Here is a 21,364-nt window from a genome sequence, read left to right as displayed (position 1 = left end):
GAGTAGGGTATTTCAGATGCTTCTATTATTAGAGATTTTGGCTGTGACTCCACATTTATTGGAGCCACAACAAACTGAATTTGAGAGAGTGCATGGACTGTGTCTTTAGCACCAGTTTGCACTGTGTGTGTGCCCTGTGCATCCCCAGAGATTTTAGATTTCTTCTTTCTTGTGTAAGTTTGGGGTGAGCTTGTGTCCCTAACCCTTTTGGCATGTGCTCTTGGCTGAGAGTTATGTTCAATAACTGCATCCTTTCGGGAGGATGTAGCTAGAAGTGAGCTTTTATCCTTTTTAAGCACTGCAGTTTGTTGGGAAACTGCAGTGTGGCTAGGCTGTGATTCACTCAACTCTCTAACCTTATTCTTTGGGTTTCTTTGATGTTCACCCCTTCCCTCACTCAACTTACCCTCCTTCACACTCCCCTCTTTGGCTTTGGTGGATTTTTCAACTGGTACCTTTTGAGAGATACCAGAGGGGGTTTTCTTTGATTTGGATTTAGAAATTTCAGTAGTTTTGGCAGCTTTGGTAGGCAACTGTTTGGTCATTGTCACAGTTGCCATAGCTATTCCTGAACTCAAAGAAATAGAGGAGATTGGAATAGTTGTAGGGATGGATGAACTTACCTCATTTACCTGAGGTGTCTGCATTACAGGAAAATAGAACAGTGGCACATCCCTGTGATGGTTGGCTCTGTTCAAATCTGCAATGAGTCTTCTCTCTTGAACCCAACAAGCCAGTTTGTTGTTTGGGTTCTCAAGCACAATTTCTTGACATAGATGGTTAGCCAATAACATGAAAAATCTAGCATAATACACATTCTTTCCTCTTTTAGCTAACTCACCTAGTTTAAAACCTAACTCAATCAAGACAAGGTCACTGAAATTGTAAAATTTATCTGTGACTAGCATGTATAGCATGTTAAGCATGGAAATGTTTACAGAATCAAAATTACTGACTTTTCCAAAGAAAACCTTAGTAACTACATCACACATGAAACTCCACTCCTTCCTAAGACTCATTCTTCTAATATCACTCAGTTTAGAAGTAGGAAGTGCATAATGCATGGAATTAAGCATATTGATAATATCAGTGTCAGTGTGTGGTGAAGTCACATTATTATCAGAAATTTTGAAACATGTTTTTATCACATCACTATTGATACAGAATTCATTACCTTTGATGGTTAGAGTGATGGTCTTGTCAGTAGAGTTGTAGATTGCAGTGGTCCACATCTCTTCAACAACTTCAAACAGAAGATTGTGGGTGACTCCAGCATGGCGTAATTTAGCTTGCAGTTCTTCACAAAGTCCATCATTTTGTGATAGTCTTCTGATTGCTGAATACCCTTATTGACCAAAGTAGTGAAGTTGTTCTTCTCATAAATGAACCAAGTTTGAGACATAATCTTTACTACAGGTGCCATTGTTAGAGAATGAAAGCTTGAAGAGAGAAAAAGAAGATTTTCTTGAGAGAGAATGAAATAAAAGCAGTTGAATTTGAGAATGATAAAAGAAAATAATTGGAATGAAATAAGCTTTTATACTATCTCAAAAATAACTGACAAAAAAATAATAAAGAAAAGTAAATTAACCAATAGAAATTGCCTAAAATAACCGTTTAAAAATAAACTGTAAAAATTCCACCCATTATCCGTCGTGTAATGCTTACAAATTATAAGTATACTCGATGGATAATATTCAGGAAATTAACGACTGAGATTTAGACAATTCGACGGATGAGGATAAACTGATATCCGTCGAGTCATAAAGTATTCCAGAAAAGTAATTGACTTTTATTAGCAAGTAGTATATCGACGGATGACTAAACTCGATGGATAAGGGTCATCTGTCAAGATGCAAATTTTGACTTAGCCAAAATCTCATCCAAGACTTAAAAATCAACTAAATTTCTGGCTACATTTTAACTTGCAAAATAACTCAGATAAATTTAAGCGTAATTAAGCATACCTAACTCACTTACCAACCTTGAAAATGTGGATTCATCCAGTGGCTTGGTAAAGATATCTGCAAGTTACTTCTCACTTGGAACAAAATGTAATTCCACAGTACCATTCATCACATGTTCCCTTATGAAATGGTACTTGATGTCTATGTGCTTTGTCCTTGAATGTTGCACTGGATTTTTAGTGATGGAAATTGCACTTGTGTTATCACAGAAAATATGAATCCTTTCCACTTGAAAACCATAGTCTAGCAATTGATTTTTCATCCATAAAATCTGTGCACAGCAACTGCCAGCAACAATATATTCAGCTTCAGCTGTAAAAGTAGAAACTGAATTTTGCTTTTTACTGAACCAGGACACAAGCTTGTTTCCTAGAAATTGACAGGTTCTTGTTGTGCTCTTTCTGTCAATTCTACAACCTGCATAATCTGCATCTGAATAACCAGTTAGATCAAAACCAGAATCTCTAGGGTACCAAATGCCAAGTTTTGGTGTTCCCTTGAGATATCTGAAAATTCTCTTAATAGCTATCAAGTGAGATTCTCTAGGATCAGCCTGAAATCTAGCACACAAACATGTAGCAAACATTATATCTGGCCTACTAGCTGTTAATATAGAAGTGAGCCAACCATACCTCTATAACTTGAGATATCCACAGACTTTTCAGTAGTGTTTAATTCAAGCTTAGTTGCAGTGGCCATGGGAGTTTTTGCAGATGTGCAATCCATTAGATCAAACTTCTTTAAAAGATCAAAAATATATTTAGTTTGACTAATGAATATTCCATCACTAACTTGCTTAACTTGTAAACCAAGAAAGTAAGTCAGTTCTCCCATCATACTCATTTCATACTTACTTTGCATCAATTTGGCAAACTTTTTGCAAAGTTTCTCATCTGTAGAGCCAAAAATAATATCATCTACATAAATTTGAACAAGTATGCTAGAGCCATTAACATTTCTGAAAAATAAATTTTTATCTACAGTACCTCTTGTGAAGTGATTTTCCAAAAGGAACTTTGATAAAGTGTCATATCAGGCTCTAGGTGATTACTTCAGTCCATAAAGTGCTTTCAGAAGATAATAGACATATTCTGGAAACTTTGGATCTTCAAAACCAGGAGGTTGACTAACATATACTTCTTCTTCCAAATCTCCATTCAGAAAGGCACTTTTGACATCCATTTGATAGATCTTGAAATTTGCATGGGCTGCATAGGCTAAGAAGATTCTGATGGCTTCAAGTCTTACAACAGGAGCAAATGTTTCATCAAAATCTATTCCCTCTTGCTGACAATAGCCCTTAGCAACCAATCTAGCTTTGTTCCTGACTACTATGCCATTTTCATCCATCTTATTTCTGAATACCCACTTGGTGTCTATTGGATTCTTTCCTTTAGGCTTGGGTATCAGCTTCCATACTTTATTCCTTTCAAATTGGTTTAGCTCCTCCTGCATAGCTAAAATCCAATCAGGATCTAACAAAGCTTCTTCTACCTTCTTTGGTTCTTCCTTTGATAAGAAGCTGATGTATAGACATTCTTCCTGAGTTGCTCTTCTTGTTTGAACTCTAGAAGACACATCACCAATGATAAGCTCAAAAGGGTGATCTTTTGTCCATTTCTTTTGCTGAGGTAGATTAGCTCTAGATGAAGAGGCCTCGTGATTGTCTTGATGTGTGATTGAGTTTTGATTGCTAGAAACTCCCCCCGAGTTTATGGATCTTTGATTTGAGAAGGGAGAATTTTCTGTAGGTGATTTGTCTTGACCTCCTGCTGCTTTTGATAACCCGGCGGATGGTGAATTTTGATTATCGACGGATGAGGCAGGTTGTCTTCCGACGGATAACACAGATTGCCTTCCGACGGATGAAGCATTATGCAACTCGACGGATGTTGAGTTTTGTGCTTCATCGGTGGTAGATTTGTCTGCATTATCCTTAGACACTGTTTCTTGATCACTCTCATCATCACTTTCATCACTAACCATCTCAACATTATCGAATTTGAGGCTCTCATGGTGATCTCCATCTTCCAGTCCTTCAATCTTTTTATCATCAAACACAACATGTATAGATTCCACAACAATGTTGGTTCTTAGATTGTAGACTCTATATGCTTTACCAACAGTATATCCAACAAAAATTCCTTCATCTGCTTTAGCATCAAACTTCCCATTTTGATCAGTTTGATTTCTCAGGATATAGCATTTGCAGCCAAAGACATGAAGAAAGTTTAGAGTTGGCTTCTTGTTCTTGAACAATTGATAGGGAGTCATGCATCTAGTTTGATTAATCAGAGAAATGTTCTGAGTGTAGCATGCAGTATTTACAACTTCAGCCCATAAATATGTTGGAAGTTTAGATTCTTCAAGCATTGTCCTTGCAGCTTCAATAAGTGATTTGTTCTTCCTTTCCACTATTCCATTCTGTTGTGGAGTCCTTGCTGCTGAAAACTGATGCAAGATCCCATTTTCTTCACAAAATGCTCTCATGACATAGTTCTTGAACTCAGTTCCATTGTCACTCCTGATTTTTCTAACTTTGAAATCAGGATAATTGTTAACTTGCCTTATGTGATTGATGATGATTTCACTAGCCTCATCTTTAGACTTTAGAAAATATGTCCAAGAGAACTTTGAGAAATCATCTACAATTACTAGGCAAAATCTTTTCCTTGAAATTGAAAATACATTGACTGGTCCAAACAAATCCATGTGAAGCAGTTGCAAAAGCTCTTCAATTGCTGAATCAAGTTTCTTCCTGAATGATGCTTTAATCTGCTTCCCCTTTTGGCAGGCATCACACAGTCCATCCTTTGTAAACTCCACTAGAGGAATGTCTCTTACTAGTTCTTTCTTTACCAGCTCATTCATGGTCTTGAAGTTTAAATGGGATAGCTTCTTGTGCCATAGCCAACTTTCATCTTGACTTGCTTTACTGAGAAGACAAGTTACAGATTCAGCTTTAGTTGAGTTGAAATCAGCTAGGTACACATTTTCTCTTCTCACACCAGTGAGAACCACTTTGTTGCTTTGATTATTAGTCACAACACAGGCTTCTTTGTTGAAGGTTACTGAATTGCCTTTGTCACAAAACTGGCTGATACTCAACAGATTATGTTTAAGACCATCCACTAAGGCAACCTCCTCTATGATGACATTGTCCTTTGAAATCAAGCCATATCCCACAGTATAACCCTTGCTATCATCTCCAAAAGTAATACATGGGCCAGCTCTCTCCTTAAACTCTGTGAGCAGGGTAGAATCACCAGTCATGTGTCTTGAACAACCACTATCCAAGTACCAAAGATTCCTTCTGTTTCCCTGATTGCTTGAGGAACTTGTCTCTGTTTCATCAGACTTGGCCATTAGGGCTAGATTGACATAGCTGACATCTTCATCTTCATCCAAACCATCTGCTGCTCAGTCATTCTCTTGTGTAATAAAAGCCCTTTCCTTTTGCTTGAGTAGATCAAAGTATTTTTGCTTATAATCCATAGACTCAAATCTTTTCCACTGGAATCTGACTTTCTACACTCATTTGCAAAATGCTCTGCCAAGCCACATTTGAAACATTTGAATTTTGATTTATCCACCATGTTTCTATTTGGCTTGGCTGCTCCAAAGTTCTTTTTGAACTTGAGCTTGGAAAATCTCCTGGAAAGAAATGCTAGGTGCTCATCAATGTCCTCCATGTCATCTTGACTCAATGAATCTTCACTTTCTGCTGCAAGCCCCTTGCCCTTACTCTCACAGACCTTTGAAGTTGATTCTACAGCTTCCATCTTCACTTCCTTCTCCTTTTCCAAATCAGCAACTAGTGCAATGGATCCTCCTTTCTTCTTTCCTCTCTCCATCCTTTCATCCTGCTCTATCTCAAGCTCATAGGTCTTCAGGATGCCATACAGTCTCTCCAAAGTAAACTCTTTATAATCTTGAGAGTTTATTAATGAGACTATCATTGGTTTCCATTCCTTTGGAAGAGATCTAAGGAATTTCAGATTAGAGTCTTTAGTCTGATAGACTCTTTAGTCCGATAGACTCTTTCATGCAACTTAAGAGCATTTAGTAGTTTTTGGAATCTACTAAAAATGTCAGTGAGTGACTCACTTTCCTCATTGTAAAAATGCTCATATTGCTGAATCAAGAGCTGCATCTTATTTTCTCTAACTTGCTCGGTGCCATCACAGATTATCTGTACAGTATCCCAGACTTCCTTGGCAGTTTTGCAGTTAATAATGTTGTCAAACATGTCTGCATCAACTCCATTGAACAGAATGTTCATGGCCTTTTTATCCTTCCTGACTTGTTCAATGTCAGGATCAGACCATCTGTGTCTTGGTTTGGGAACTGATGGCTCATTTCCTGTTGCAGCTCTCATTGGAACATGAGGACCTCTTTCTATACAGTCCACATAGGCCTCATCTTGAGACATCATATGAAGATGCATCTTTACCTTCCAATGATGGTAATTATCTTTATCTAGAAAAGGAATCTTGACTCCAACGTCTTTCTTGTTCATCTTGCTGAATTGTTTTGATCTTTAAACTCTTTGTAGATTAAGAGCTTGCTCTGATACCAATTGTTAGTCCCTTAAAAATATAGCAAGAATTACAGAAGGGGGGTTGAATGGAATTCTTGAACCTTTTTCTCAAAATAAAAATGTTCAACTCGAATATAGATATAATGTTTTGATTAGCACAATGCGGAATAGAAACTTAATTGAATCAAAACATAAGTAATTAAAAACAAGAGTCTTTAAAAACTTTCTGGTGGATTTAAACAATTCTACCAGAGATATATATTATATATATCGAGAGGACTCTGTGTGCAAGAATGCTCACAACTGCTTACAAATTGAATTGCTGAGAATACAGGGAAATGCTAATGATTCTGCTTACAAAGATTTCTCTATATTTGTTTCTCAACACTTTTCTATTTGCTACGTTCTTGGTTTATATATATTACCAAAATTACAAAGTCAAAAAGACTGAATAAATATAAAAAATATCAGTCTTAAGCTTTGCTGCTTTTCGTCCTCTATTACCCAGTTAATGAGCTTCCACAGTAGATTTGTATACATCTCGACGGCTGTGCTCAGCTTTCACTGTTCAACTGCTGTTTGAATTCTTTATATGATCATCCGTTGGATTTTATGAACATATGTTGGATATATGATCATCCGTCGACTTTCTGAACATCCGTTGATGGCTTCATTGATCATCCGTCGACTGTTATGCTAAACATCCGTTGATAGTCATTTGATCATCCGTCGATGGCTTTGTTAATCATCCGTCGGTAGCTATTTTGGCACTTGACTTCATTTCATTTATGCAGAATTACAAGACATCATTTATATACAATTAATCAACCTATTCTGCATATCTAGTTAAAGTCAACATGACTTAGGCTACTACAAAATCTATACAAAGATGTATACAGAACTGTGCTACAGACTTATTATAACATAAGCTACTCACTTGATGGATAATAAGTTAACATCCGTCGGGACTAGGGGTGTACACGGATCGGGTTGAGCGGGTTGGGAGAATTTAGCAACCCAACCCAATTAATTCGGGTTTTTAAAATTTCAACCCAACCCAAACCGTTTAAATTTGTAACCCAAACCAATTTGTATACTTCGGTTTGGTTCGGTTTGGATCGGTTTGATCGGTTTATTAAATATACAAAATTAATATAAAAAATTATAATAAAACATAAGGTTTTAAAGTTTAAAACACTTGAAAATAGTTCAAAACAATATTACAATCCTCCATATTAACTAGTCTTAAACATCTAATTTTCGACATCAAAAGTACTAATAATATTGCTTACGCTTTATATATTGTAATGAATCATAAATGCAAAAAATATAACATTAATCAAACATCTATTGTTGTTACGAAATGAACTATGAACACGGAGGTTATAAGTTACATTTAGAGTTAGAGATATATGGATATATGTAAATGGCCTAAACATAATTTTGGATTAACTTATTAGCATGTACATATAAATTTTAATCGGGTTGGGTTGGATTGGTTTAAAATTATCGAAAACCATATCCAACCCAATTAAATCGGGTTGACATTTTTTCAACCCAACTATATATCGGGTTGAAAAAAATTGGTTTGGTTCGGCCGAAATAGGGTCGGTTCGGTTTGGATTGGTCGGGTTGGCCAAACCGTGTACACCCCTAGTCGGGATTATAATGAGTTATCCATCGGGACTATAATTCTTATCCGTCGAGTGCTACATTATTTCACTAAGTAAAATCTACTTAGATGTTTTGTTTATGAAATCATCAAGTACACAACATATGCACAACAATATTCATTTAGCAGACTTTATATATTATGTGTATTATGTGTATGATAAAAAGCACATGTGACATTATGGTGTAGTGGTATGAGGTTGTATAAGTGAATGAAATATCTCGAGTTCGTTCCCACGAAGCACATCTTTTATATAAAAATTAAAAATAGAGGGTATTTTAGTCTTTTTCAATGAGACTTTTTAATCTCACTAATTTCTCATTGTTCTCCAATTATATATAGAAGAGATTTATGGATTGCTAATAATTGAAAGAAATAAAAAAAGTAACGTGTTATAGTTGAAAACGATTTTTATTTATTTTTCATTATAACTTGATTACTAAGACTAATAAAACTTTTAAGTAAAATAAGGATAATTCAGTAAATTTAGCTTGTATCATATCTTATCAAAACTTTCAATATTTCTTCATTTATATAATAGTAATAGATAAATCTTTGTTAAGATGTCGTTGGATAAGTTTGAAACTAGTATTTATGACTTAAAAAAATGAGTAGAGTGATAAGTAACAAATGAAATTTTAAATTAATATCTATTTTTTTTGCCATATAAATTTTAAATTAATATCTATTACGTAAGTTTGTATTATGTAAATTATAAACTATTTAAAATATAAATTTAAAATTAATTTGGTACCATTTATCGAATTGGTGATATTAACTTTTATTAATTGGTGATTTTTTCATTCACTGTTTTTTAAACTTCAAAAACAGAACATTTTTAGGTTTGAAGTAAAAAAGCACTTCGAGATTAGGGCCATTAGGCTTTAAGCATTGTACATACAGACTCTAAGAGTTGCACTTTTTCATGGAACTCTTATTCTTTACTTTCTTCACATCTGCTCCACTTCATCCACAACTCATCACTTAATAGTTTTACAGCCTAGCTTCTATAGTTTCAAGTCACGATCTAATATGCATGTATTGTGCTAATTAGAGTACATCAAACCTATTATTCTCAGTTGGGTGGACAGAATATCAATTCTCATCTATCCTACATACAGAAAGAAAACCATTAAGACTGTTTGCTTCCTTCATGAGATAGCAAGTGTTTCAAGTACGACTCTACATAATTCAGTCCACAGAGTCGCTTTACAACAGGCATGGTGGCTGGGACATCTACCTGGAATGATACATTACACTCGTCGGATAAATTATTCCAAGAACGGAGCTGTTTTCGAGCTTCCTTAATGGCAGCCCTTGTTGCACAGTGTACTGAAACTGCCAAAAGTAAAGGTGGTTCTCCAGAAGCTGCAATTTAGTTAGACTTCAGTAACTATTTAAGTAACTAGAACCTCAACTAATAAGGGTGATGAAGGTGCAAGTCTATGCATTAGCAGGTAATCTAGCAAACAAGAGGGAATGAGAAGCTTTGCAACTGCTTGAATGTATAACATTTGTTTAAAGAGAAGTTGACATTTTCAAAAATATTTTAAAGCAGTTGTTTAAAAATATTTCAAACTTTCAAATATTTTAAAGCAGTGCTTGAAAGCACTGCTGCTTAATATGTTGTAAGATTTACAAAAATACAATAGTGAATAACCATTTAAGCTTTTAGTAAGATTAATAGTGACTAAATTTTAATTTATTTCTACATATCTTATTATCTTCACCCGTCTTTGCAATTCTAGTATAGTAGCAGGTTATCAAATTTCAATTTTGAACCCATACACATGATTATAGATTAGTTCTATTACAACCGATCAGCCAAATAAAGAGAGCAGCCATACCTTTAGAAGAAAGAACACGGTTTTTGTGATGTTCGCTGTTAAGTACCTCGACATTAAACTGCTTTGGGATTGTATCAATTGTTGGTATCTTGTACGTCCATGTGCTATCCGCAACCACCAATCCATCTGAATTAGTAAGGTACTCTTCAGACATGAAGAATCCAATTCCTTGAACAAAAGCCCCTTCAATCTGTATAAGAATAAAACTCAAATATACTTTATTCAACTGCACTCAACTACATACCAGAATATTTATATGCAATCACATAATATTTAACAAAAATCGACACATATCAGGTAGGATCCGTCCAAGTTTTTCGATTCTAGTAGCAACTCTAGTTATTTATCTTTTATTTTATCAGTATGGTCCTATCAGATATTTTCTAATTTACAGGATGGAATGTTGCTCCGGCTTACCAAAAATGATGACTAATGAAAAATTAAATACAATCAGATTCTGATTCAAGAAGTTTGACGAACCTGTCCCAAATCTACAGCAGGGTTCAAGCTCTGTCCGCAATCGTAGATGATGTCTGAACGAAGAATTGTAGTTTCTCCAGTCAGAGTATTTATCTCCACCTGAAGTACAAATATATTTGTCCTTAGCATATAAGTTATGAAACTAAAAATGCATTCGAAATCAGCTTTCTAAAAATAGTGTTCCATCATCGGTGAAAGCGAGTTTTCACACAAGGTTGCTTCAAGATATATTCAAAAACTTAACTATTTCAAGTAGATATCGAGATCCCAAAAGAAATGTATTAGGATCCAACTTACCTCACTTACTGCAGCACCATAATTCAAGTATTGCATGGAATTGAAGTCAGGCACAAAGTATGAACTTGCTGACAAGTTCACAGCTTGCATATGTGCCTGCATGTTGAGGATAATTTAAATATGAGAATCAGTAGATACTCCAGCAAGCTGTTGCCCAAGGCTTCACAACAATGTTATATTTTCTATTCAATAAAGTCTAACCAATTGATGCTCATAAACACCTTGAATAAGCTAATATATATTTATCTTTTAACAAAATAGTTGTCACTGCTAAAGTCGTAGTCTGATACAAATAGTTGAACTGATTTAAGCTAATAAAATCAACAAATGATGCTTCTTCAAGTTTCTCAATGTTATACCGTTTTTAATTATTCTGTCTCATAGTACTAATTCCTAAATGTATCTCACATGTTTTTCATCCCAGGTAAACAAATTAACTGTTATCCTATACTTAACAAATATACAGAATAAAGTACAGAGTATGTTGTCATTGTACTAGACTTAAATAACATCTAACATAAACCACAATCCACCCTTCAAAGCAGTTAATCTGAAAGGCTTAGCCTTAGCCTAACCGATACATCTCTCCTCTACTTAATAACAGGCTGAGGGCTCAATCATCAGTGAAGGCATGTGTGCAGATGCATACATCGAAAGTTCAATCATCAGGGAAGCCATATGTGCAATGTGGGTGAGTATTTAGAATCCCTGTATTTGACCTTTACCAAACTTATTAAATTTAATTAAAATTATCCACTAATAATGGTCTGGTTAAAATCAACCCAGCAAGGTACCTGCATTTACTGTATAGCAGTTTAATGTTAATCCAGTTATGAGTGGCGTGAGATTTTCATCAGATCAGTAAATAGTGCAGGTCTCTTAAATACATGTATAGTGTATACCTTTAAGAAGATATGACTAACGTCACTAACCGCTACAATATATCCACTTATAATGGCCAGTAAAATCAACCCAGTAAAGTACCTGCATTTACTATATTGCACTTTAATTTTAATCCAGTTATGCCGGTGTCAGGTTTTCATCAGACCAGGAAATAGTGCAGGTCTCTTAAATCCATGTATAGTGAGTGTATACTCTTTAAGAAGATATGCGCAACCACTATTATATATACAGGCAAGGGCACACATTGTTGAAAATTCTATTCTTTGGTCGACACAACTAACAAAACAAAGTGCTTGCAAGGAGAAACCTGATATGAGAGAATTCGAGAGGTTTTGATAAATTCTTATCTAGAGATGAGAGATACCTGGAGAACTAAAGTATCCCAGGTCAAAGAAATCATTTGACCCTGCAACTTTTCCTTAAGAGGGGCAAGTCGTTCAATCAAAATGTTGCAGCAAATTCTTACTGCTTCGCAGCTTGCTTCAGATGTCGTGCTTCCAGCAGTGAACCCGCCTTGAATTAAACTCAATGAATCTGCTTGAACAATCCGTACCTTATCCAGGAAGTTTTCAATTCCATCACATTGAATTGAACCAAGTACATATGCAGTCATTTGTTTTACCTTCGTCCAGAGCCCTTGCCCAAGCTCAATCCCACCAACTTCTACAACAATGGATCCATCTGAAAGAATGCTTACTTTCCCTGGGGTAGGTCTCACGGTGACTTCATGCACAATGGGAACCCGAGAAATCCCCCTTTTCTTCCATAAATTCTTTTGATTAAACTGTTGTATCTTTTTAGTTCTTTGGCTAATACTTGATGATATCTGTAATTTGTCCCAGATAGACGGCAGAGTATACTCCACAAGTTCTCCTGCGCTATGCTTATAGAATAAATTAAGACTATCAAATGTGTGAAGGTTCCTATATCTAACAGAATCTACTTCCATGGAAAGCATAGAGGCAACATGTTCCATTACAGCTTCAGCAATAAAAGATGGCTGCACCTCCCCAGGGGCTCGCATTGCAGATTTATTGGAATGGTTTGTTTTGCATACCTTAATGTCAAAAGATAAAGCTCCCCAATCATATTTCTTAAGCACACCCAACATATTACTTGGAAGTACAGGGCTTATATCTGCACACATCCCTGCATTGATCAAAATATACAGGTGTAGGGCTGTGATCTTTCCATCGGATTTGAACCCAACATCATACGTTATCTTCATGGGATGTCTTCCTCCCGCCATTATCATGTCAGTCTTACGATTAAGATACATTCGCACAGGACGACGCAATTTGTGAGCTGCAAGTGCACATGCTGTAGCTACCTAAAATCCGATTTACCAATTACGTACATGAACAGAATGAAAGATTAAATAAATGCAAAGGATGAGTCTTCCAAGTATGACGCGTATGTTTCTATATCATGCATTAAGAGATTGGAATATTACATTTGGAAATGACCGAGTAAATTGAAGGGAAACTAAAATTTTAGGGGAGCGTTTGAAAACCATGCTGCCAATGTTTGCTTTTAAATACGACATTGTACATAATGACTAATTGCATTTTAAGATATAAGACTACTAGCTTGAGGAGGAAAATCAGGAGTAGATTATTTGATATTACCATATGTCAGTATGAGACTCCTGTGAGGTAAAAGAGTCAGCATGAAATGTATAATATAAAACATAAATTATAGTCAATGTCTATCTTAAATTTTCATTTTCAGCAACCCGACCATAGTATCTTTCTTGATCTGAATCCCAAATTTTCTTGTGTTACAAATTATAATGAAGGTATCTGCAGATTACTTTGTTTTCCTACCAAAAATATTACTCTAAACCCAAAACAAATGATGTGTAGTCGATGAAAGTGTCCTAACAACATCATAATGCAACCCATTACTTCATAAACACGTGAGAGATAGAGTGCCGTCAATAATAATCTATATGTTTAAAATAGATAAGAATATTTTATAATCAATAGGATGTTGGTTTATTATTAAAATTATTTGGAGAAGTTGACAAACATCAATTCAAACTGGCTCAGTAAATTGCATTTTCTAGAAACAAAATGTATACTCACAGGCATGGCCTTTATCGCCTTTCCACCGAAGCCTCCTCCAACCCTTCTCGTAATCACACGAACATTATGTTCTGGAATACCAAGACATCTTGCAATCACTGAGTGTACGTACTCAGGACACTGAATTGAACTATACACCACCATGCAATTGTCTTCGTCTGGGATAGCAAGGGCAGTTTGTGTTTCCATATAAAAATAATATTGAGAACCAAGTTTGATCTGAAAATCAACCCCTCTAATAGTTACCCGATTTGAATGGTAAGGAGACAAAGCCAAAGTCTGTAAGAAATTCTGTACTTAATGGATAAAGAGAAAAGTACCAATTTACCTCAGAGTTAATCTTGTGGTCAGCTTCAGCCATGCCTTTTGAGAAGTCCCCAATTTGTGCAGGATATAAAAAGGGAGGAACCTCGAAGAAACTGGATTTCTCAACAGCCTCTTCAAGAGTTAATATTGGCAGACCTAAATTATCAGTATCATAATCAACTATGGACAGAGATGCAGCCCTATCGGCAAGCTTCTGTGTATCTGCAGCCTAAATAAGATAATAATTACTTAGAAACCATATATTTTGTTGTATGTTGTTAAGCAGTGTTACCATAGACTAAATACACACAAGATTCATGATAAAGCTAGATTACCACAAGAGCAAGACACTGGCCAGCACAGCTTGTAATATCATCAGCAAACAGTGGTTCTGTACCAAATATGGTTTTGGAACCTATATTCTCCCCTCCACTTGGAATATCCTTATAAGTTATAACAGCAGTTACTCCATCTGGTAGTGACCTATCCTTGAATCGGACATTCTGAACCCTTGCCAAAGGCTTTGTGCTATAGATAAATGCACCGTGAAGGCAGTTTGACGGTGAAGGAATGTCATCTACATAAATAGCTTCGCCTATTTATTGAGAAAGTAAACAACTGTCAGAAAGATGTGTTCTATCCAAATATGAATGACCTGATACAATCCTTACAATATTATAACGACTTCCAAACAAAATGGCAGGAAAGTTATTACATTTCTTGAATGAATTCACCACACTAATGTGCATCAGGTATAAAACATAATAACGATACTGAAGAGGCGTAACTAACCAGAAGCTTGAATAGAAGCGCCAGATTTAACAATTGGTTGACCAACCGGATAGTACTCTCTGCTTGTTTTCACCAGCTGCTTCCCAGACAACAATAGTGCTGGTTTTGTAGCATCTTTTGACAGGTTGTCTCCATCTGCTAAGTTGTTAGCATAGTTCTGAGTAGACAAACCATTGGAAACCAAAACAACGCCATTAAACAAGGGATAAAGATACTCAAAAAGATAACTGACAACCAAGCTTGTTCGGTACATAGCATCTGAAGTTCCGTCTTCAGATATCACAGTGGCTCTAATTATGTTAATAGCTTCGTAAAGAACATTCAAACTTATAATTTTACCAGCTAGGTATTCTTCAGCCTCCCTAGCTCTCCTGGCATGTTTAGCTCCAAAAGCACCAAAAACCAACTGAATCTTATTAATGACAACTCCAATTCTACTTTGTGAAATAAATGCTAAAAATGCAGCATTTAGGTAAGGTAGTGCATTTCCAAGCGGCCTTGGAGCAGCGCGATAAGTTTCAAACACCAACTTACTACTTTCAGTAGTGAAGGTACTTCTAAATGAGCTCGAAAAGGGAATTTTGATACTCAAAAGCACCCCTCTATGATCCAATGGTGGCTTTGACAGAAAATCTTCCAATGAAAGAATTTGACGTTTTCTATCTATTAGTAAATCCACTGTGGAACTTACAGCAAGAAGTACTGTGACAATGTCTGATGGGAAATAATTTCTTTGTGCCATAACCACATTTCCCCCTACACTAGCTAAGTTACGAACAGGCTCTGAAGCAATCTTCTCCATATGCTCAGCAATTTTTGTGAATATCAATTCCTTATCTGAACACAAGCCATCTTCTACTTTCTCCTTCAAAGCTGAGATAGCTTTCGATATTGTGACAGCTGCTCCAATTACTATCCCCGTCTCATCTCTACTAATTGATGAAAGCTCAGAGACATTCCTCAAGTTAATGTAATTTTCATACTGATTAAGTTCCTTGTAATAACCAATTCCTGTGTTGCCAGCAACTAACTTAGTTGGAGTTGTAGACAATTTCAGGTCAGTGAAATTCTGGAGCTCTTCAAGAGTAAGAGGATTGTACCACGATTTTTTATGAGGGTTCAAATACATTGCAGACTCCAATTCACTTTTCAAGAATTTGGGATATGTACAAACATCATCTTTCGGATTATAAAAAGGTAATTTACTAAGTTTATCTCCATTACTCTCTCCCTTTCTCCAGAAGGAATTAATTCCCAAATCCTCCAGATCAACATCAGCAGCAAAACTTTTACAAGCATCTGCAATAGGTCGATATCCAGTACATCTACAGAGATTCCCTGATATAGCCTTTTCAGCTTCCAAAACAGTGAGTTTTGAAAATCCTGGGGGGGGATCCGGCCTCTGCTTCTCTTCTTCGGCATTGACAAGCGCTGAGAACAGTGAAACACACATTCCGGGCGTGCAGAAACCACATTGGGAAGCATGGAAACCAGAAAATCTTTCATGAATTGGGTGAAAACCATCCCTGCTATTTCCAAGTCCTTCAGTTGTTGTAATCGAACAATAATCCACGCTGTGAACAAGGGTAAGACATGAACTCACAGTGTAACTTTTTACTGTCTTAAGCACAGGGTCATAATTTGACAGTAAAACAACACACGCACCACAACCACCTGCAATTGTAAGAAATCAACATTTATCTGTTAATCCAATAACATAAAGATTGTATTTTTACCATCTGCTAAACCTAAACAGTCAATTTATGCTATTTATGACCGATAAATAAAATTACAAATTTATGCTATTTATGACCGAGAAATAAAAGCACTTTATGTTGCAAAACAACAAAGATATAAACAATAATATTGGATAAAGATATAAAATTTATTAACAAATTTGCAAAACCAGGAATAAAGATGAAAAATTAGGAATCCACTTGCAAAAACAAGGAATAAAGATTAGGAATCCACTTGCAAAAAAATACAAGGAATAAAGATGACAGATTTAACAAAAACCAAGAAGAAAGATAAGAAATTTAAGATTCTACTTGCACAATGAGGACTAAAGATAAAGTTAATTGCAAACTTGGACATCCAATCAACCAAAAGAAAATCAAAGCAAGAAAATCATGATTAGTAGCACAGATTCCAAATTTATGAACCTTGGGATGGGATGGTTTCACAAGAATTAAAATTAAAATCAGCAATTGAAGTAGGAATAGAGATTGATACATAATAAGGGATTAGAGACTCCTCCAAACTTGAATCAAATAAAAGAAAAAGGAAAGTGAGAAGAGAAGAGAAGAGAACCTTCACCACAACTGAGCTTGACACTCTTGAAAGGAGTATGACAACGCAAGAATTCAAGTAGAGTTGTAGAGGCCTCACACGAAACCTCGTATCTTTTCCCATTTACTGCAAAAACAACATCATCATCATCTTTATCTTTATTAGTTCTAGTACTACTACTAGTTCTACTTCCTCCAACTGTTTCCATGTCAAGTACTATAATCTACACAGCAGTAGTCACCTAGTCATATTAATAATAATAACCTCCAGGGCAAAGAGGTTAGTTAAAGAGTAGGAACGGTAGGTAGAATAGAATACTCCGTCATTTGTGTCATATTTCCTTTCAGAAGTCAAATTGACCAACTTTTGACCAACGATTAAACATTACTCGTATTTATATTATATTATAATAATTTGGTTCAACGATAATTCTCTAATTTAATTATTACAAAAATAGATAAATAGTGTTATATATCTAATAAACTACTAAATTATTAAACTACTACTAAATATAGTATACTTGTCCTACTAAACTACGAATACAACTTATCGTATTATTAAAAGATATAAATAATAGTGTTACATATCTGCTAAACTACTAGAAATAATCTATTTATTCTATTAAATTACGACCACATGGCATCGCACGGGATTTTATGCTAGTATTATTTTAAAAAACTAAAAATTATATATTAAAGTATATTTTAATCCGGTGATGTAATTTTTTTATTTTTTTCAATTATAAATTATTAATAAACTTCAGTTAAACTTAAGTCAATTTAAACGAAATAAATTTAAAGAAGTCACGTAATATGAGACGGCGGGAGTAGAATATTAGTAGAAGGAGAGTGTGCATTTACAACTTGTATTTAAACTTCCCTCAGCATGGCACGTGCGCGTGTGCAAATTTGGGTGAGACTGTCACTGTGCCCCTAACGTTGTATGCCTAATGTTTTTTTTCTTATTTATCGTAAGCTTGTCTTGTCGATTTCATGATAAAATTTAATCTAATATTTAATATTACCTTGGATACTTTGGATCTCGATTGAAGTAGGGTTTATATATAGGCAATTGATTACTAGTAGGATCCTTACTATATATTATATATTATATGTGAACCAAAAATAAAAAAAGTAATTGCCCTTATATTTTAAAAAATTATAAAAATGTCATTCTTATACATTTTTTGTTAAAAATGAATAAATTTGAAGTATCCCATAAAAATCAAACCCTCACAAATTTCATGTCACTGCCATCACGCTACATAACTTTTTGAATGCAAACTAAAATTCTTATTAGATAAGTCATATCCTCTCCTTTTATCAAATTTTACTTTTTATTATTTTAACTTTTGAGTGGACAAAATATTAGTTTATACAATTATATAGCTGCAATGTAAATTTTATTATTAGACAAACACACACATATATATACATCAATTATGTTGTGATTGTTATGATATATATTATAAAATTAAATTCTTTTTATACTTTTTTGACTTATTTTCAAAAAATCATAATTTCATTTAATTCAGTTTGATTTGTGTGCTTATCGGGTCAAAACTATTCGATTTAACCCAGAAAATACTTGGAATGAATAATCAGATCAAACAAATTAAATATATTGAAAAGTTAATTTTAAAAAGTAATTCATTAGGCCATCTCCAAGTGCCATTTTAATGGCCGTAAAATTACGATTTTGACTTTTTATCTTGAAAAAATATAAAAATGTCATACTTACATAATTTTTGTTAAAATAATTAGAACTAGTGTATCCAATAAGAATTGAATCCCCGTATCTCCTACTTAAAAATTTAATGTCAGTATCATTATTGCTACATAACCTTTTTAGTGCAAATTACAATTCTTATTAGATAAATAATTTCCTCTCCTTTTATCAAATTCAATTTTTATTACTTTAACTTTTGAGTGAATAAAATATTGGTTCATATTATTTATGTGAGTAAGCTTTTTAAGTTTTTGTACTTTTATTCTAAAATTTCATAATTTTCATCACTATGTTATTTAAGCAAAAAATATATTGAAATTGTGTTGGTATGGAGAATCAAACTTGTGACTAAATTTATCTGCGAACCATGGTGCTATAATGAATTTTGATTTTATTTTAAAAGTTTTATTTTTTAAAAAAAAAAATTGTTCTTATTTTAAATTTTAACTTTTGAGTAAATAAAATGATAATTTATACAATTATATAGCTACGATTTAAATTTTGTAGTCAGACACACACACAAATATATATATATATATATATATATATATTAGTTATGTTTTAAAATATATTTTATAAAATTAAACATTATTATATTTTTTTTGGATTTGTTTTCAAAAAATCATATTGAAATTCGGTTTAATCCGGGAGTACTTGGAATAAGTCCTCAAATCTAAAAAATTAAATATATTAAAATTTTAATTTTAAAAATAATTCATTAGGATATCTCCAATTATTCCTCTATTTTAAAATAACTTTATCGTCGAATTTCACCTTTTTTTACTTGTATTACCATTTCATCTCCAATCATTACTTCAAACTTTACTCTAAATTTACTTAATCACTATGTACAATAATTATATAATTTTAAAATACAGAGAGTGGTACCTACATGATATAGAAATATGTGAGAGAGTTTATTATATAACAAAATCTTCATATCTACAGTGTAACTCCAAATTTGGAGTTGCACAGTGCTTTTTTTTGTTCATAAAGATATGGCAATTTATCGTTGAAGCCTCGTAACTTCATATAAAAAGTAAGATATGGAATAATATGCTATATAAAGATGTGATTGGAGATACCCCTTAGTATGGATATGTATCATATAAAAAAGTATATATTATTTTTAAAGATAAAACCAATCGAAATAATAGGCATTACTCTTATTCTTATCATTATTATATTCATACTCCAAGATAACCAAAATATATTAATTATAATTCATTACGGAGGTAAAAATGTTAATTTTATACAAAATTGAGCATATATAGATTACACAGCGAGATGAGTAAGTAAATTTTGTAAGACTCTTAAATAATTAGGTAATTGTGTTGTTTCAATATTTTTTTACCTTCTATTTATTTTAGATTTCTTAATATTTAATCCGAGTAGATACAAGTTTGGCCCGATCTAGACTTAAAATCGGGTTTCATTCGACTAGAGAAAAATCAGCTCGTGAATAAGTTCAACTATGTGTACTCGGTCGATATCTTGGCTCAGACGTTCGAGTTTTAGAACAATGAATTGGATTAGTCGAGCAGTGACACAGAAAAATAAAATACTAATATTTGATTTAATATAAATAATATATTAAATGTAGTGCATTTTATTACTTGTTATTAAGTATATTTCAAAAATAAGAAAATTAGTGTTGAAAGTTTAATTAAATTAGACAATATTCATTTTTACACCCTCATTTTGGAAAATTTGTTTTTTATCATTATATTTTTCTTAGTGTCCTTCATTTGTTATTATCTTGTGAGAGATAATGTTAGTTTTTTATTTGTTCTAAAATATTTTACACTCTTATTAATTTACCCGGTCAACCCAAGTGTTAACAATTGGGAACTAAGACGAATTGGTAACGATTCTGCTCTCTCTTTTTCGCTCTTCATTTTTTTTAATCTCAACGAAATAAATGGGTATGTGAATTAACGTTGTCCCTCCTAACTCTGATCGATCCCAGCCTGTTCGGGTTAGGGATTTCGAGAAGTTCTCGAGGGCGTGCCTAGCAACAAAAAATGTTTTATAAAATTTCGGGGATCGAGCGGAGTCTAACATTAGTGTCTCCCCGCCACATTTCCCCGACCCCAATTATATGTATGTATCTTTACATAATAACATATTTATATATTACATTAAATTAATTATTGATAAAATATTATTTTATTCTTAAAATAATCTATAATTTTGTTGATCATTTTTTAGCATTATTATTTAAAATATTTGTCTGATTTTTAATTTATCATTTCTTTATATTCTAAATCAATTTTAATATGATTTGATTTTAAAAATATGAGATAATACTGATGTGTTTGTATAATACGAATTAGTAGATTATTTTTTAAAAACAAAATAAAAATACATGATTATTATTTTTAGTTATATCCAGAATTCCCGTAGGATTCCCCATTCGGGTGAGGATTGGAAAGGAATAAAATTTTCATTCGGGG

General features: G+C 33.8%; 1 protein-coding gene across 1 annotated transcript; it reads right to left on the bottom strand.

Annotated features, from left to right (window-relative positions):
* Positions 1-9,199: 9,199 nt before the first annotated feature.
* LOC141693792 (abscisic-aldehyde oxidase-like) lies at positions 9,200-17,451 on the bottom strand. The gene is made up of 10 exons (XM_074498955.1): positions 17,202-17,451; positions 14,892-16,565; positions 14,435-14,694; positions 14,122-14,328; positions 13,794-14,012; positions 12,071-13,036; positions 10,804-10,899; positions 10,507-10,605; positions 10,027-10,216; positions 9,200-9,547 (listed from the first exon to the last, which is right to left on the bottom strand). Exons 1-10 carry the CDS (start codon positions 17,386-17,388, stop codon positions 9,312-9,314), a joined length of 4,134 nt encoding a protein of 1,377 aa, XP_074355056.1. The 5' UTR covers positions 17,389-17,451; the 3' UTR covers positions 9,200-9,311.
* Between the last annotated feature and the right edge of the window lie 3,913 nt (positions 17,452-21,364).

Source organism: Apium graveolens, chromosome 10 (assembly GCF_009905375.1).
Source record: "Apium graveolens cultivar Ventura chromosome 10, ASM990537v1, whole genome shotgun sequence".
In the NCBI taxonomy this organism is placed as follows: domain Eukaryota; kingdom Viridiplantae; phylum Streptophyta; class Magnoliopsida; order Apiales; family Apiaceae; genus Apium; species Apium graveolens.
This window is presented reverse-complemented; position numbering and strand designations above follow the sequence as displayed.

Excerpts from the sequence above, each read along its gene's own strand:
- LOC141693792 (XM_074498955.1), bottom strand. The coding sequence starts at position 17,388 with ATGGAAACAGTTGGAGGAAGTAGAACTAGTAGTAGTACTAGAACTAAT. Across the intron at positions 14,013-14,121 it reads ACCACAAGATTAACTCTGAG|ATCAAACTTGGTTCTCAATA; the intron begins GTAAATTGGTAC and ends GTTGATTTTCAG. Across the intron at positions 10,900-12,070 it reads GGGATACTTTAGTTCTCCAG|GCACATATGCAAGCTGTGAA; the intron begins GTATCTCTCATC and ends CTCAACATGCAG.